The 18,546-nt window shown below is 42.1% G+C and overlaps 1 protein-coding gene and 1 pseudogene across 1 annotated transcript in view; both read left to right on the forward strand.

Moving 5' to 3' along the window:
- ADGRV1 (adhesion G protein-coupled receptor V1) overlaps positions 1–18,546 on the forward strand; it is a 2,003,619-nt gene that overhangs the window by 612,228 nt on the left and 1,372,845 nt on the right. The window contains exon 32 of the mRNA XM_069225272.1: positions 5,737–5,918. Coding sequence (XP_069081373.1) covers positions 5,737–5,918 — 182 coding nt within the window. The remainder of the gene's footprint in view (positions 1–5,736; positions 5,919–18,546) is intronic.
- Positions 7,055–16,656, forward strand: LOC138291446 (PWWP domain-containing protein 2B-like; annotated as a pseudogene).

Here is an 18,546-nt window from a genome sequence, read left to right on the forward strand (position 1 = left end):
TGCTTGTCTCAAAGTTCAGATATAATTGGTGGAAGATCAAGTATCATTTGAAAAAGGATTCCCAGGGAGTAATCCCGGTATTATCTAGAGTGAAGAAACTACCTTTGAGGGTAAGGGATGACGTTAAACTAGAACTGGAAACATTGCAGTAATAGAACCAGTCTAGTCAACTCAGTGGCTTGCCCCAATGGTTGTAGCATGCAAAACCGATGGCAAAACATGTCTATGCATGGATTTAAGAGCTTTGAATAAAGCAGAAGTGGTGGACACATAACCTCCATCATGTTGGGATCCATCCTGGGGGTAGTCTTTTATCAGGATGATGTACATGTCTGTGGGAGTGATATGAAGGAGCATGATAAAAGAGTAAGATTGGTCTTAAAGAACTTAATGGAGCATGGTTTAAAGCTGAAGTCACAAAAATTTTGTTTCAGGTTTATTGAAACTGACTATCTAGGATATTGTTTGACAGCTGATGAAACTGCACCTAAAAAAGAGCTGATTGTCACCATAATTAAGTTATCTACACCTAAGAATAAAGAAAAACTATGCTCCTTCTTAGGTATGACTGTATTGTACTGCACATTCATTGAAAACATTCTCAAAAGGATGTTTAATATAAGGTTAAAAAAGCAAGGTAATATTTGAGTGAAGTAAAGAATGTGATGATGAATTTTTAAAGACATCAAAGATTTCTTGAGTGCAACTACTAAATTGAGAGCTTTTGTGCCAGGGCACAGTGTGACACTCACCACTGATGCTAGTTCTAAAGCTTTAGGGGCAGTGCTCATGCAAGCGAGTGTGTCAGCGGAGGAATCCAGTAAAAAAAGACTTTGGGTGATTGTTAGAAATGGAGTCTTTGGTTGACAGTCAGGTTACCCCCTGTTTGAGCAAGGACCCTCACTCTAGTCAGGGTAAAAGAGAATCACCCTCAGCTAACCCCTGCTTACCCCCTTGGTAGCTTGGCAGAGCAGTAGGCTTAACTTCAGAGTGCTAGGTGTAAAGTATTTGTACCAACACACACAGTAACTTAACGAAAACACTACAAAATGACACAACACCAGATTAGAAAAATAGGAAATATTTATCTAAACAAAACAAGACCAAAACGACAAAAATCCGACATACACAAGTCAAGTTATGAATTTTTTAAGATTAAACTCAAAAATACTGCTTAGAAACACAAAATGCTTCGATGAGGTGTTAACACGGCGTTGTGACGGAGTCGTTCCCAACAAGCCGACACCAGAGGCGCCGGACACGGAGTCGCATAGACCTCCAAGTACAGTACCTTTGGTGAAGAGTGAAAACAAGTCGATGCGCGAAGTCGGGGATCACAGCGTCTGTGCGAAACGTTGAATCTGCACACTTCGAGTGGCATCGGTCACGACGTGGTGCGGCAACTTCCATGGAGTCGCAGACTTCAGCGGGGCTGGAGTGGCGTCGGGACTGCGAAGGTCGTCGCGTTCCAACGAAGATCACGGAGTCGGGTGCAGGTGGCGTCACTGGATTCAGCAGCGGCACTGGTCCGAAGTTGACCGAAGTCGATTTCCTTGGATTTCCACCAGCTTTCCTTTCAGGGGCCCAGGGACTGGATAGGGACCACTTCTCAGAGCAGGAGTCTCTCCAGAGACTCCAGGTGCTGGCAGAGAGAAGTCTTTGCTGTCCCTGAGACTTCAAACAACAGAGGCAAGCTCTAAATCAAGCCCATGGAGATTTCTTCACAAGATGGAAGGCACACAAAGTCCAGTCTTTGCCCTCTTACTCTGGCAGAAGCAGCAAATGCAGGATAGCTCCACAAAACACAGTCAAAGGCAGGGCAGCACTTCTCCTCAGCTCTTCAGCTCTTCTCCAGGCAGAGGTTCCTCTTGTTTCCAGATATGTTCTAAAGTCTGTGGTTTTGGGTGCCCTTCTTATACCCAATTTCTCCTTTGAAGTAGGCCTACTTTAAAGTAAAGTCTCTTTTGAATGTGAAATCCTGCCCTTCCCAGGCCAGGCCCCAGACACTCACCAGGGGGGTCGGAGACGGCATTGTGTGAGGACAGGCACAGCCCTTTCCGGTGTAAGTGACCTCTCCTCACCTCCCTCCTAGCACAGATGGCTCATCAGCAAATGCAGACTACACCCCAGCTCCTTTTGTGTCACTGTCTAGTATGAGGTGCAACCAGCCCAACTGTCAAACTGACCCAGACAGGGAATCCACAAACAGGCAGAGTCACAGAAATGGTATAAGCAAGAAAATGCTCACTTTCTAAAAGTGGCATTTTCAAACGCACAATCTTAAAATCATCTTTACTAAAAGATGTATTTTTAAATTGTGAGCTCAGAGACCCCAAACTCCACATGTCCATCCGCTCCCAAAGGGAATCTACACTTTAATCAGATTTAAAGGTAGCCCCCATGTTAACCTATGAGAGGGACAGGCCTTACAACAGTGAAAAATTAATTTAGCAATATTGCACTGTCAGGACATATAAAACACATTAATATATGTCCTACCTTAACCATACACTGCACCCTGCCCCTAGGGCATACCTTAGGGGTGCCTTACATGTAAGAAAAGGGAAGGTTTAGGCCTGGCAAGTGGGTACCCTTGCCAAGTCACATTTACAGTTAAACCTGCACACACAGACACTGCAGTGGCAGGTCTGAGACATGATTACAGAGCTACTTATGTGGGTGGCACAAACAGTGGTGCAGGCCCACTAGTAGCATTTGATTTACAGGCCCTGGCAAGAGTAGTGCACTTTACTAGGGACTTACTAGTAAATCAAATATGCCAGTCATGGATAAACCAATTACATACAATTTACACAGAGAGCATTTGCACTTTAGCACTGGTTAGAAGTGGTAAAGTGGTCAAAGTTCAAAAGCCTACAGCAGCAGGTCAGAAAAAATAGGAGGCAGGAGGCAAAAAGACTGGGGATGACGCTGCAAAAAGGGCCTTTTCCAACAGTGATCAATTTACAGAAATTTACGTTTAAGGTAGAAAATATTACTAGGAGAAGTAACAAAGCAGCAGACTGCCTGTCCTGGTTAGTAGAACAAATGGATAGGAAAATGGAAGATAAGAAATGAGCTTTGGAAAAAGTGTGTATTGTTACACAGGGCATAATATCAGAAGAAGAATGAAAGGGGTGTTAAAGAGAGACCAGATTTTGTTAAAAGTGAACAACATGATAAATAATGGCTGGGAACATGGTGGTGATGCCTAGGAGGATTTGAGATTATTTTGGATGGAGAGAGAAGAATTTACACAGATGTAAAAGGTAAATGAACTGATATGGTGCATGAGGGGCATTTTGGAAATTGTAAAACAATGGTTAGGTTGATAATGGATTTCTGATGGTCAGGAATAGAGTGTGTAATTTAAAGAATAGTAAGGAAGTGATTTCTGTGTTGTAATAGTGATGAAATGATGCCCACAAGGAAACCCTCTATGTATTGCCTCAAGCACCCTGATGGAACTTGAGTTGAAGTTGCGTTGGTATAGTATAGTAAAGTCCACTGGCTGGTGAATCAAAATTTCTATATGTGATAGCCTTGGCAGATCTTTTCTCACAACGGCCTGAAATAAAGTGTGTGGAGGATATCACTACCTACAGTATCATGAAGCTTTTGAATTAGTTGATCAGGAGGGAACTAATCTTCACTGAAAATGGGGACCAGTTCTGCTCCAATGAAAAGCAAGAATAACTGGTCAACAATGGGATTGAATATCATAACTGAGTCCTATGTCATCCAGAAACCAGGAGTGTATTAGAAAGAATAAAAAAAAAATGTTCAAAGAAGGAATTCAGTTAGCCAAGAGCAATGGCCTAAATTGTAAGAATGTGACGTTGGAATATCTGGTTGTCTTCAGACTGACTCCACATCAGGTAACAGGCAAAACCCCATTTGAGTTGTTTGGGAGCAGGAAATCCAGAACCAAACTTGTTCCTGGTTGAATGAAATGGCAGAAAAGTAGAGTACAGAGACCCCAAACTCCACATGTCCATCCGCTCAAGATGCTTGGAGGTATAAATAACTAAGCTTTGAAAAGATAATGAAGGAAGAGTATGACAAAAAGAAAAGTATGGGTGTGGTAGAGATAAGAGTCAGTGATAAGGTGAAGGTGAGAGCTCTTACAGGAAATGCAGCTTGGCCAAAATACACTGCAACTATTAGGTTTATGAAATTATTCTGCAGTGCGGTTAAAATCTAAGATGGTAGAATTTGGAATTTAGGAAAAGTGGCAAAGTATACAAGAGGGTTGTGTAAAAATGAAGAGAGAAATTCTGTAGTTGCACCATGTATTAGTGGTGGTGGTGTGTGCAGTTGTAAACTTTAAACTTTCATTGCAAAGAACCAATAACCACGTTTCACAATCTCCATGTTTTCTGATAGAGTATGTCATTAAATGAGTGAATAATGCATATTTGTTGTTTTTTCTTGCAGTGCAATGTGATCTTTCTTTTCATTGTGCAGTTTCCTCTAATAGTTATATTCATTTGTTACAAGTTTTGAAAAGAGAAAGATTTGTGGCATCTTCTGTTAACATAATCTTGCCCTGTCTTATCCTTCTTGGTTTCTTTCTCTGCCTCTGTTTGTACCTGTTCTAGAATGTTGAGGATTTGTAAAAGTTGACTTGTGATAACTGAAGGAGACTTCCCTGGGTTGTGGCTGAGATTTCTTTTCGTTAACGTTTCTTCCTTAATCAATCTAGAGTTTCTAATTTAATTTTATGGGACTTCACAGTAGTTTTCAAATGAATAATAGAGAACAGAGGAAGCCAGGGAAATACTGACAAAGTGGCAGAAGAATAGAAAGAAAATATTGTTATAGGATAATGAGCAATAATTTATCATATATGAGTGAGCACATACCTCAGAGGAAAAAAGATGGTCTTAGATTGTGGAAAAATAAATTTCATGCAAACTGGATTGCACAAAGACAAAGAAAATGGTAACATTTAAGAGTAGCAGCAAAGTAGAACAAGGAAGAAAGATATAATCTAGAAACTGACACAAAAGAGGTGATATCGGCAGTCAAATGAGTTTATAAGTAAACCCAAAGGGAAGAACCATATGCTAAGAAGACAATTGTAGAAACAGATCTTGGTTGAGGAGGTTAGAAAAGGAATCCCATGGCCAACAAAAAAAGTATGGATGCATAAGTAGGTGCCCTGTCTACTCAGCCTTGTGACACGCAGAAGCACAGACTTAACAGACTGTTACCTCTGGAATAAGATTGATAAAAAAATAGGGAACAGCTAGAAAAAGTTAAGTAGCAGGTATTCCTGTGTCCGCGTAAGAAAACCATAAAGAGGAACAGAATGAAAACTAGTAGGGAGATCACTGGTGGTTACTGTTTTTCTACACCTTCTGGTGCTTGGCTATGCAACTCGTGGGCACTATTGAAAAGACTGAAACAGTGGAGAACACAGGGATGCCCATGGTTATGAGAAGGCACTATAGTTAATTGGTAAGTAGTTAATCTTGTTTATTCCTCCCTTACCTCTAGTGCCATGTTATTCAGTTCCTGGTGAAACAATATCACGCCTTTTTGTATACCAAATCTTTTTATCTCTTCAAGTCATTTTTAAGGGACTAATTGGTCATAATTCACCAGCTTGCATGAAGTTAGAATAACACTCCTTACACTGTGCTGCCTATCTGCTGATTTCTTAGTACAGTTTGCATTGGTGTACACGTTAAACTTTGCATGCATATAATTCATGGAACTCTTCCATTTTAGGTTATACGTGTAAGGCTAACACAAGCCTCAAATGGAGGTTCGATTGGTCCTGATGGAGTGGCAAACATCATTATTCCTGCCAATGACAATCCACACGGAACAGTAAGCTTTCGCCAGTTGGTATATCGAATACAAGAGCCATTGGAAAGGAGTGCATTGGTGAACATAGCAGTTAAGAGAAGGTTGGTGCATCAATTTCATTGTATTTACTGTAATAAAAACTCTACATGATTGTGCTGCTCCACTATTTCATTTGTCAATGTCTTTTCGTAGTTCCATGTATTTCTTGGGAGCACTTCTACATTTACTTAATTGAAAACTTCTCTGTTTTTTTTTGGGCTATTCCAGTAGTTCTTAACCTGTGCTCTGGGGATCCCTTTAGGTCCACAAAGCCTACTCAGAGTGTCCTCGACTGCATGGAAAATTAGAAGTTATTGATAGATTAATACATAAACGAAGTAGTACAATGTAAAGTTGAAACTTTAGAATTGTTCTGTAAGTGTGAAGCAATTTGAAACTGAAGGCTAAAAATTAGGTTAGTATCCTTGGATTTATTTGTTGGAGCAGTGCAATGTCATCAGACAGAATATACTATGGACGATTTGTGGCCTCAATTAGATTTAATAAGGTCCATCATTCCCATTAAAATGAAACTTTTTTTATGTTTGTGAATTAAATAAAATATTTCAGCATGTGTGTATTTGTTTGCTGAATGTCTATTTGTGTATTGTTTTGCAGTTCCAATCATCGAAATGCTTAGGCTGGGGTCCTCAGCTTCTAGCAAAGACTCAGTGGTGGTTCCCAGATTCCATTAATGATTTAGTGGGAGTCCGTACAGGTTAAAGGGCTAAGAACCACTGTTCTATTCCATTAGGACTATATGCTTTTATATTATCAGACATTTTCTAAAAATAACATTTAATATTTAGAGGCAAATCATGGGTTATGCCTGTGTTTTCAAAGACTTAGCGACATTATCATCAAGATACATGGCTGCTGAGGGACCAATCCATAAATGCTAGATGACAATAAACCAGTATAGCAGATTGTCTGGTGTCATAGAGTTTTGTAAAGGGTATTGTGTGACATTTGTCCCTGCCATGTGCAGTCACAAGGACAACCAACACTATCAAATGTAATTGTGCTTGTTTTTTTTGCTTACTTGTATTCTAATACTGGGTATGTGATTTGAAGCTGTCCTCTTAAATCTTCTTCACTCGCCTAGTAGACAAGAGTGAGGAGTCAAAGCATAGCTCAAGGGAGATGTGTCACATTTACGATTGTGCAGCTACTTACCACAGTTGCAGTAATGGCCTAAATGTCCATCCAGAGATGTAAGTACAGAAACCATTAAAAATATCTTTAAAGTATCTAAAATAATGGAATAGTGGCAATCAAATAGTTGGAAGCACACAACTCAAAATACCCAAGAAAATGGTAGTACATAATATCCTCCTAAATACACAGGAAAATGGGAACACGTAATTTGCTGTTAAAATCAAAGCCCATGGTTATCATCTAAATGTTCAGCTTCCAGTCTCTAAACAATTGAAAACACTTCTACTATCCTAAAGCAAATGGCAAAACAAAGTATGCACAAACGATCGCAAACAGCTCATGACAGCTAAGTGATCCCAACCATCTCTCTGAGCAATGGAAGATGACAATCCTCTTAAAAAACAGTACAGAGATTCTTTAAAATGGTTTCAGAAACCTTTACTTTGCACAAATCTAAGGTTTATGTGCATCACAATCTAGCTCACAATCCAACCTTTACATTCAAGGAAGAAAAGATGGTGGAGAGAGGGAGTATGTTACCAGGCAGAACCACTACTCACCTCACCTAGACGTGTTGCAGTAATTTCTAGTGGTGGTCCTCATCTGGTTTCTGGTGCGGGTATAGATGTTTTTATTGCGCTGTCTTTGTATCTCTTGATTCCTTTTTCTGGTTGGTACGCAAGGTCAACAACTGCTGTATGGCAGGCCAGCAGAGCTTCAAAAGGGCGTTGATTTGATTTGATTATATTATTTATAGAGATCATCCTATACTCTGAGGCGTCTTGGTGCTACCAGTGACAGGCAAGTTGATGACCAAAACAAATGGCTAATCATACCTTAACGAAAAGAACAAATGATGAACGGAATGCAAAACAAATCAAACATTCAGCTCCAGTCACAGATCTGGGTTTAATCAATCAGCTTTTTTGCTCACCACGCCATCCTAGTTTGGACCCAGCCATATGCAAATCAGTCTTGACCCTGCTCTCCATGGGAACAGTCCAGCCCAAACTGCCAGGCTAGGTCCTCCCTAGACTTGGAACAAGCATCCTGAGCCCGGTTTTGAGCTATCACCCCTCATCCGCCAGCCTAGCTGGAATCCAGTGGCACAGTGAGCACGGGACCCACGTCTGGGCATACCCTTCCCACTTAGAGCGACAAAAGCAAAAAGAACAAATGATGGACGGAATGCAGAACAAATCAAACATTCACCCCCAGTCACAGATTTAATTTTAATCCATCATTTGTTTTGCTCACCACCCCAGGTTGGACCCAGACATATGCAAATCAGTCTTGACCCTGCTCCTTCTAGGAACAGTCCAGCCTGCACTGCCAAGCCAGTTCCTCCATGGACCAGAAACAAGCATACTGGGACCAGTTTCGGGGAATCACCCTTCAAAAACTGATGGATGAAGTCTGTAACTGGGGTGAATATTTGATTTATTCCTCATTCCGCCCATTATCTGGGTTTTTTCATAACTTAACAGGCAGATCTTTAGAGCGTTCCTGAGTCCTAATAGGGAGGTGGCTGCTTTTAGCTCCAGAGGCAGTTGATGCCAAATGTGTGCAGTGCAGCTGACAAAACCCCTGCCTCCCTAAGTGGACAATTTGCAAGTGGGAACTACCATGTTTCTGCCTGGGCTAGAACGGAGAGCCCTGCTGGGCTGATACCATCTAAACCTTTCCCTAAGATAAATGGGACCAAGGCTGTGAAGTGCTTCAAAGGCCATACAAAGGCCCTGAAGACTATATGCTTCTTTACAAGTAGCCAGTGCAGTCTTCTAATGACTTGCGAGGCCGAGATAAATCTAGGGACCTTCAGCAGGATATTTTTTGGGTGAATTTTTATACCGACCATTACAGTAGTCTACTCTGGATAGAACTAATGCAATAACAACCACCTTTATCATGTCAGATGGTAAGAATTGAGCAATTTTCTTCACAATGAGCAGGGAAAAGAAGGATGCAGATATACCTTTATTAACTTGTTCTTTGAACATAAGTCTGCCATCCACCAGGACGCCAAGGTTTTTTACCTTCATAACTGATGTCGGAAGGGTACCTAATTCATCAGGCCACCAAGCGGGGGACCAGCAAGTGGGATTATTGCCAAACTAAATGACTTCTATCTTTGACAAATTTTGTTTGACAGTTTTTGTCCATCCAAAGGCTCACTGCACTTAGACAGTTCTGAAGGATGTTGCTCATATCAGACCTCTTGTCAGATAGTGAAGCCACAATCTGTGTGTCGTCGGCATAGGAAAACAGCGATAACTTAAATGATCTAATTAAGGCTGCCAGGGGAGTAACGTAGATATTGCAGAGCTTCGGGGTCAATGATGAACGCTGTGGTACCACAACATAAGGGGTTCTGATGTAAAGTCTTTAAAGGAGACCATTTGAATACAATCTGTGAGGATTCATTACAGTAGGTTAAGAGCAACCCCCTGGATCCCCAAGCTCTGCAATCAGTCAATCAGAAGGTCATGACCGACAATGTCAAATGCCACAGATAGCTCCAGCACTATAAGGGTGGCATTGCCACCCTTAACCACTGAGGCTCTGATTTCCTCCGTGGCCACAATGAGTGCTGACTCTACTGTGGCCAATACAGAAACCAAACTGTGTGTCATTGAACAGACTGTTGTTCTTCAAAATGTGGCCAATTGAGTGCTCATGGCTTTCTCTACCAGCTTTGTTGGAATGGGAAGACTGGAAATAGGCCGGTAGTTGTTCAGGTCCTGCTCGTTTAGGTTGCATTTCTTCAACAGTGGAAGAACCATAGCAGCCTTCCACTTACTTGGAAACATGCCCGAGCTAAACATCGCATTGAAAATCTTGGCCAGATACAGGGCCACTACATCAGGGACTAGGTGGAAAATCTTGTGTAGACATGGATCTAATGGAGATCCCAATTTTGTCTTGGAAATAGCCAATATGACTTGATCCTCTGATAGCCATGCAAATTTGAAAAATATGATCTTGTCTGAAATTCCTGAATTGACCTTCTTGCTTTTCTGGCAGGGAACACCAGTGCAGGAAACTCTGTTAAAGATTACCTCCACTTTTTGTTGAAAAAAAATTTGCTAGGATGTTACAGAAAGCCTGATTACCTCCCGCTACATTGTAGGTTGCTGGAAAGGACAGTTTAGTGACAGCTTGAAATATGCCTTGGTTGAATTATGTGCCGACTTTATTTGCTCAATAAAGAATACAGATTTTTCAGCCAATAGAAGTTTTTTGTACTGCGTGATGTACATTATTTTTTTATCTCTCTTTAACAGATCATAATCTCTCCTCCAGTTTCGCTCTTGTCTATGTCTATTATTTTGCAACCCTAAGGGTGTTGTAAAACCAAGGTGCTTACTTCTCCTGATTGTTATTGGCAGCCGACTTTAGCCATCCTAAAAAACTAAAAAATGTGTTCACATTAGCTCAATGCCATTTGTTTCTTCTGGCTGAGAGCTCACCTCCATGGCCTGAACCCTGTGCGGTGCACAGGTTTTCTGACCAGTTTTGATAAAAGGGGATTTATTGGGAAGCATAGTTTCCAAGAAAAATAGCCCTATGATCTGTCCAAGTTATAGGGAGTGTGGTGGGTCAAGAGAAAAAGGGATTATTGGTAAACACTCCATCAAGTGTATGCCTTGCCAAATGTGTAGGATCCCCTACCATTTCAGCAAAAACAAATCATGGTGTCAGCCAGCAGTTCTGTATCGGGGTCCAGACAGTTCTCGAGATGGAAATTAAAATCTTGTAACAGCGTAAAATCTGATTTGGTTAGGGAGGATACCAAAAATATTTCTATGGCATGAATGAAAGGACTTCTAGATTCCGGTGGGCGATAGATCAGAAGTCTATTAAAGGACTGGGTTTTGGTTAGTTCAATATTGAACAGAAGGGCTTTCTGCACATCCAGTGAGGCCGGTGTAAATGATGCTGTAAAGGAGTCGCTATTCTTCTTCCCTTTTTGTGGGGGTCTAGCTAGCCTAAAAATGGTGTAGCCTGATGGCACCACAACTGTCAGCTCTGAGCCTAAGGTCTGGTCATCCCAGGTTTCAGTGAGAAAGACTATGAGCCTGATTTCCAAGCTGTGTCTGTGGCAGACCTCAGAAGACTGCCAAGTTGACAGCCTTCCACCTGCCAAATTTATATGTATTGCAGCTGAGCTGAAGACCGCCATGACAGAGTGCTCTCCCTGGCCATCTGGTAGGTGGCTGTAATTAAATATTACAGTTTGACAGGCAGTGTACTGGCGGTGGTTTGCTGGCAGAGGGAGGACATCGCTGGACTCAATTGACATCAAACAATGCCAGTGGCAATGGAAAAGAGGTACGTCTCACACACACACACACACACTCTCTACCCTTCACATATGTGTCCCCCTGCATCTTACACGACACAACACACCACATTCACACTGTTATCCCTTGTCGTTACACCACAACACCTACATGCAGCAAAGACACATAGATCCATCACACAGCATACAAACACTAGTGACACTGCACCCACACGACACAACCACAAAAACTAACAAGCTCATCTACACAAACACATGTACAACTACACACATCACGACTGCGACCTCCATACAACATGCACTTGAGTTCTGCACGCAGCAACACACAACACAACGTACACAAAAACATCTGTGCCATATGCAAATGGCACACATGCTGACACAACCACATCACCCACTACACCTCCGTCTGCCTCACCCTGCCAATTGCATCGCAAACTCATTTACAAATATTGACTTACACACGCAACTCAAGCACAACAAGACAGGTACATGTCCCCTTCCAATGTGCACACATTGGCACCGTTGACAAGTGTGCATGTACTGTCACTGTGGTGATAGCATCCATTTGGCAATGAATATTGATGCTATAATGACAATTGTGTATGTGTTCAATATGTGTTGTGTACCAGTGTCTCCCCCCCATGTCTGGACTACCTGTATCCCAGATGCATGTCACAGTAATAAAAAAAAAACACTGTGACATGCACGTTTGCAGTGGTCCCCTGCCTATGTGCAGTGACCCCCAAACGTACACAGCCAATGCGGAATGCCTACCTTTGTGCCTAGCAATTGAGGGGTTGTGTTTTCTCCGGGTTCCTGTGGCAGCAGTGACGGAGGGTCCTGCCCAGCTGTGTCCAGCAGGAAACGGAGTTGAATCAGGAGAAAAGGTGAGTTCCTCCCGCCTTTCCCCCACAATCCACCAAGCAAGTGGAGTCTGCCACTCTTTCCTATGGTGCTGTGGCAGTGGATGAGATTCTTTGGTGGAGTCGGCAGGACTTGAGCAGCTTAAAGTTCATGGGACCGCCAACATCTAAATATGCCAGACGGGCTGTCATGGCGGCGGTCAGGTTTTCACTTGGAAAACTGACAATGGAACTATTATCGCCAACATCTAAATCAGGCCTATGTCTGCCTGATGCTCATCTATGAACTCAGAGAATTCTATTTGATGTTTAACCAGTGACGTGGCATTGATCAATACACAGCTAACTTTAGAACGCAATGACCCAGCTTTATTAGTCCCACCCGCTATCATGTTAGTCGATAACAGTCCTGCCCTTTGAGTTCCTTAGCCGATGACTCTCGTGTTGCAGACATAGAAGCAAGATTGAACGGTGTCAGGCATAGTGGGACTCAGAAGCCGACAGTTGTGAGCTTTATCTGAGGGTTTGAGTGCTAAAAGTACATCTCTTGAATAGATCTTCCAGGTAGCTTCCTGTATGTCCAAACGGCCATGGAGGTGGGCCCTGGACCCAGTCCAGGTGTGGTCTGGCTCAAACAGGCTTGCCTTAGGTGTGCTTTGGATGCATTCGCTGCATGCATCCACTGCGCGGACTCACTCTGAGATGCCCTAAATAGCGCACCATGGAAAAGGGTGTCTGGGGTCGTGCCAAGCACAGCTGTTTTGCAGCGCAGACCAAGTAAAACTGGTGGGAGCAATCAAAGGTAATCTGGGTCCAGCAACCCCTTTTGCATATCGCAGACTCCCCTGCAGGGCACGAAACACTGTTAAATAAAAGCACAGAACTTAAAGTTGAGAAAGTAGAAATCATAAAACAAATATAAAAAGGGCTGCCTCTCTCTAAGATGGTGCCCAAGTCTGACGGAGCTATCCAAAAGTCGCTCTAAGGGGCCTACAAGGAAATTAAAATCCATTTCACTAACCTGTAACAGGCTGCGTGAACGCACTCTAAGATGCCCTAAATAGTCCGTCATGGAAAAAGGGCCATGTCATGGGGCTTGCCAAACACCGCTCTTTTGCAGCGGAGACTGAGTAAAACTGGTGGGGGAAAACAAAGGTAACTGGGATCCAGAAACCCATTTCGCAATTTGCAGACTCCCCTTCGAGGCACGAAATACTGGTAAATAAAAGCACAGAACTCCAAAGGGAGGAAGGAGAAATCATAAAACGAACATTAAAAGGGCTGCCTCTCTCTAAGATGTCATCCGAGTCAGACGGATCTTGACAACTCCAAAAGCAGCACAGAGGTGCCTACAAGGAAGTTAAAATACATTTCACAGATCTGTCACAGGCTGTGCGAACGCTCTGTAGACTGCCCTAAATAGACCGTCATGGGAAGGGGCATGTCCGTGTGCTTCCCAAGGACAGCGTTTTGCAGCGCGACTGAGTAAAACTGGTGGGGGACATCAAAAGTAACTGGGGTCCAGCAAACCCCTTGGCACATCCCAGGCTCCCCTTCAAGGTGCAAAATACTGGCAAACAAAAGCAGAGAACTCAGAGGGGAGAAAGGAGAAATCATAAAACAAATATAAGAAGGGCTGCCTCTCTCTAAGATGGTGCCTAAGTCAGAAGAAGCCAGGCAACCCCGAAAGCAGTACCGAGGAGCCTCCAAGGAAATTAAAATCAATTGCACAAACCTGTCACAGGCTTTCACATGTATTCCTGTGTTAAAGTAAAGGTACAATACGTGGCCTCTCATTTTCGGAAGTACCAATAGCAGCAGGATTCATAAATAGTTGTGTCCAAAAAGGTCTTAAATAGGTTGGGGAAGTTCCTGAAAATAATTTAAATTACCGTCAGTTGGGCATCAGTCCACTGCCCCTCACAGTCTGTATGTTCTTAAAAGTTTAGAAATCAAGCCAGGCTGACTGGTGCATTTGAAAACCTTGTGTAGTCCCAGCACAGAGCACTGCAAACCAGAAGCAGAGGAAGAAGAACAACTAGTTAATTGGGCTCACCTTAGTGTCTTTTATAGATAGCACCGCACCTCTATCTTTCATTACCACTGTTTCAAATAAATGGGCAAGAAGAGCTTATGGTAACAGTAACAACATGAGCAGTGCATCTGCAACATTTATTTTGCATGTATTTTGCACACACATTACAATTATTACAAATGCAGTAATTAAGAATATAGGGCCAGGTGTACGAAGCATTTTTCAAGTCGCAAACAGGCCGATTCACAGAATTGGCCCATTTGCGACTTGTAAAGTGCTTTTTGTGATGTACAAAGCCCAAACTCCAATTCAGTAACTTGTTACCGAATCACAGTTTGGTTTTTGCGATTCGGTATTAGAAACGGGCGTGTCAAGGGCGTCCCTTCCTAATACAAAATCGAAATGGTATGTATGATTGTTTTGTGACCGGGAATGCGGTTGCAAAACAATTGCAGCTAGCACCAGTTTTAAACTGATGCTAACCCATTGGCAAATGGGAATGGGTCCCTATGGGACCCCTTCCCCTTTGTGAATGGCAGCGAAAATATTTTTTCAGACCAGGCAGTGGTCCACTGCCTGCTCTGAAAAAATGAAAAGAAAACTTTTCATTTTTGGGTTTGAAATGCATCTCGTTTTCCTTTAAGGAAAACTGAATGCATTAAAAAAAAAACTGCTTTATTTAAAAGCAGTCACAGACGTGGTGGTCTGCTGTCTCCAGCAGGCCACCATTCCTGTGAGGGCGGCCATTCCCAATGGGGTCGTAAATTGCAACCTACCTCATGAATGTTCATGAGGTAGGTCATTTGCGACCCCATTGGGTGTCGCAAACAGTGTAAAGTATACTGTTGTACATCCGGTTTTGCGACTCGCAAATTGCGAGCCTCTAAGACTCGCAGTTTGCGAGTCACAAAACCGGATCTTTGTACATGTGGCCCTTAATGTTTGTAAACATTTCAGTCATATGCACCAACAATTAAAGATGATATGGGGCTCAATCTGCCCCAAATCACAGTATTTAATTTATATGGGAGGGTCGGTAGACATCTGCCGGATTGCAGCCACTGATCCCAAAGTTTATGAAACACAGCCACCAGCGAGTCCTGTGCAGGGTGGGACAGTATATTGTAGCTATCCTTTAGAGATTATAGGGGGGAGACCAGAGAAAGGTGTCCTCATCTCAGGCACACCAACCAATGGGTGTCCTTGAGGAGCACCAACTTGCAGTTTGAGTAGTTCCTCAGGAAGCACGCAAATGTGGCAAAAAAGACAGGAGAATTTACTGGGACAAAGTAATAATGTTTGAAATGTAGGTTCTGGGAGATTAGTAATGAGGACATTATTACAGAAAAGGTAATAAAAAAATGAGAGGTTGACCATGTTTCTCAAGAATTTGTGTCAGTATTAAAAATATCTTTTAGCACGCCACTAGGGAAAGGGGAAAGTGGTGGAAATTCCATTCACGGATCCATGGGTCCATTGAGCCACTTTGCCCAAGAGATATACTACAAAATGGAGGAGGTCACCAACTAAAAAAGGACTCTGAACTGATTAAAAAAAACAAGCAGTTGTGTGGAGGAGTGTGAAAGTAGTGAAGTAGCTTCCATTCCAAAACTGAAACAGTCCTATGTACTCCAGCACAGGTGTTCCACCTCCTACAATCAGACTAAAACCCCACGTTTGGAAGATGGAAGAGGTATTTTAGTGTATAAAACAGAAATCATCAATGAATGTAATGTTTTTTAGTGCATGAAGGGGTGTGATTCAACAGCATTTGGCACAAGCATATCATTGGAAAAAGCATTTGCAGAAGTGTCTGCAGGAAGCTCGGGGAAGATGATGACTTTAAGGGATTCCCTCGCTGTAGAAATGCACATAACATTTTAAACTTACTTATGAACTATCAGAAAAGAAACGTAGATTCCTCAAACATTTCCGCGTGTAGCAATGACAGTTTAGAAGATTCCTCGAAGTCTTCGAGCTCGAAACTCACATCTTCAATGTCTGACTTTTTAACCTGTCATGATGTGTCTTCACCTTCAAAAGATGAACTTAAGAGTGTGCCACCATTAACAGTAAGGCTTCACACTAAATGTGTTAATGTGCGTATCACCGATGAAGGAAAAGCATTTGCAGTGGAAGATGTTGTGTGGGGTATGGTCCATGATTTACCCTGGTGGCCTGCAAGCATTCTCGGCATTATCACAAGCCAAAGAGAATATGGAGAGCCCCTCTGGCAAGAAGTAAAGGTTTAATGGTTTAGTTCCCCAACAACATCATGTTTATCTGTGTCAAAACTGTGTTCTTTCAGTGAATTTTTCAAACTGTAGGTCAATGAAAGAAAAAAGGGTTGTATCGAAAAGCTATTGACAGAAGTTTATAATGCTGTGGAACATCTTAGTCCAGAAATAAAGGAACTCCTAATGAAGTGTGATACCTAACATTTTAACTGTGAGAAAAGGAATAGTCGAGTACAGCTGTCCTAAAGTTTCACTGTGTCTGCACACATCGAGGCGTGTCCTCAACAAGTTTCTGGAGTTGCAGTGAGGACGGCAGCAGGATGAGTTGTTATGGGCGAGCGCAAAGCACTCTGTCCATAAAGTAATCTCTCTTTGGGCTTCAAACCACGCCCAGGTCACGTCAGTCTCTTTCATTGGTCCCTGGGCTTAATCTTTAAAATCTGCTTGCTTTCATTTGTGAAAGGCATGCATACGTCATGCCTTTTCCGGTCTTTAGCCTGCCTACACAGCACCGGTAAACTGTTAGAAACATACAAAGCTCGATGTTTTGAGCCTGGTTTTTGGACTACTTTATCTGTTAATTTTCCTCACAGCGCGATCACGCTGGGGTTTACATAGTGCGATCGGGCTCTGTTTTTTCGTTTTCAATTTCAGCGCGAACGCGCTGCATTTTACATAGCGTGATCGCGCTGTGTTTTTTTTCTTTTAACTTGTGTGGCAAGAAAAGTTAGGTTAGGAGTTTACAACGCAAATAGCTCCAACTCGAGCAAATGCGAGCCCGTTGCATAGAAAATGCTTGTTTTTTCCAGACTGTACCGACACCTTTAAAGCATGAAAGGCACCTGACCAGAGCTGAAAGGCTTTTGAAAGGTCCAGAAAGAAACTTCAATGACATATTAAAATAAGGAAACGGAGTGTATTGTTCAAATGATGTAAACAAGGCAGTGGCGTAGCGTGGGGGGTGCAGGGGGGGCCGGCCGCACCGGGCGCAACATCTTGGAAGAGACTAAATCCACGGGTTAGGGGGCGCAAATTACTTGCCTTGCCCTGGGTTAGGGGGCGCAAATTACTTGCCTTGCCCCGGGTGCTGACAACCCACGCTACGCCACTGAAACAAGGCAAATAACTAACACAGTTCTTCAAAGTCTAATGTGTTTGTTACTTTACTCCAACTTACAATACATTTGTTGCTACTGTTTATTTAATTAATAGTTTTCACTAAATACATTAAAGCTTGACATTTACATTAACGTGTTTAGTGCGAAATGGGGAAAGATGTCTTAAGTAAATGAGTTATGTGCCAGTGATTGAAGTCTGGAAACAAACGATTGCTGTCTTTCTGCAAAATAAAGCTTTTTTGAAGAAATGAACACCTGCCCAGTGTGTTGGGGAGTCTCTTCATTACAACTGTAGGACATGGCGGTAACCATTGGCAATGGTTGAAACATCAATAAAGTTACAGTATTGTGCACATTCATAAAATATTCCCACAGATTTACTTCTACCATGTTTATATCTACATCTAATCCAAAAAGGTTTTGAGTAAATGAGGATTGAAAAATCCCAAATCACAGGGGCTGTTGACAAAGGGGTTTCTTCACGGAGAAAAATCCAGCTGAAATTAAAATATTAAGATGCGATGACCTTTTACACATTTTTCAAATTTTGAATAAGGACCAAAGTTGGATATTTCATTCACTGTTATAAAATCCACCAATTTAAAGTTACAGTTATGATCTTTGTAAATAGAAGTGTTTTTTGTAACACCATAAATGTTATACATCTATCTGAATCATAGGCGTAAATCTATGAGTCGATTTACAACTTTTAAAAGTGCTTGTGTAAATCGGCATACTATAGCCCGTTTTTTCAACTCCTTTTTGTACTTTCGTTCAGCTTTAGTGATCCAAAGACTATTTTATGAATTTAATTCTACAAATCCGGATTTTCATAATCAGGATCTGCCGTTATGTACTCTTGGTGGTGCAATTAAGCACCTCAGAAAATCTGCCAAGACAGATTTTTTCCGAAGTACTAAGTACAGCGGCAGAACCATAGGAGAAATCTGTACTACCTCAAAATCATCACATT

This window comes from Pleurodeles waltl, chromosome 1_1, assembly GCF_031143425.1.
Source record: "Pleurodeles waltl isolate 20211129_DDA chromosome 1_1, aPleWal1.hap1.20221129, whole genome shotgun sequence".
Classification (NCBI taxonomy): domain Eukaryota; kingdom Metazoa; phylum Chordata; class Amphibia; order Caudata; family Salamandridae; genus Pleurodeles; species Pleurodeles waltl.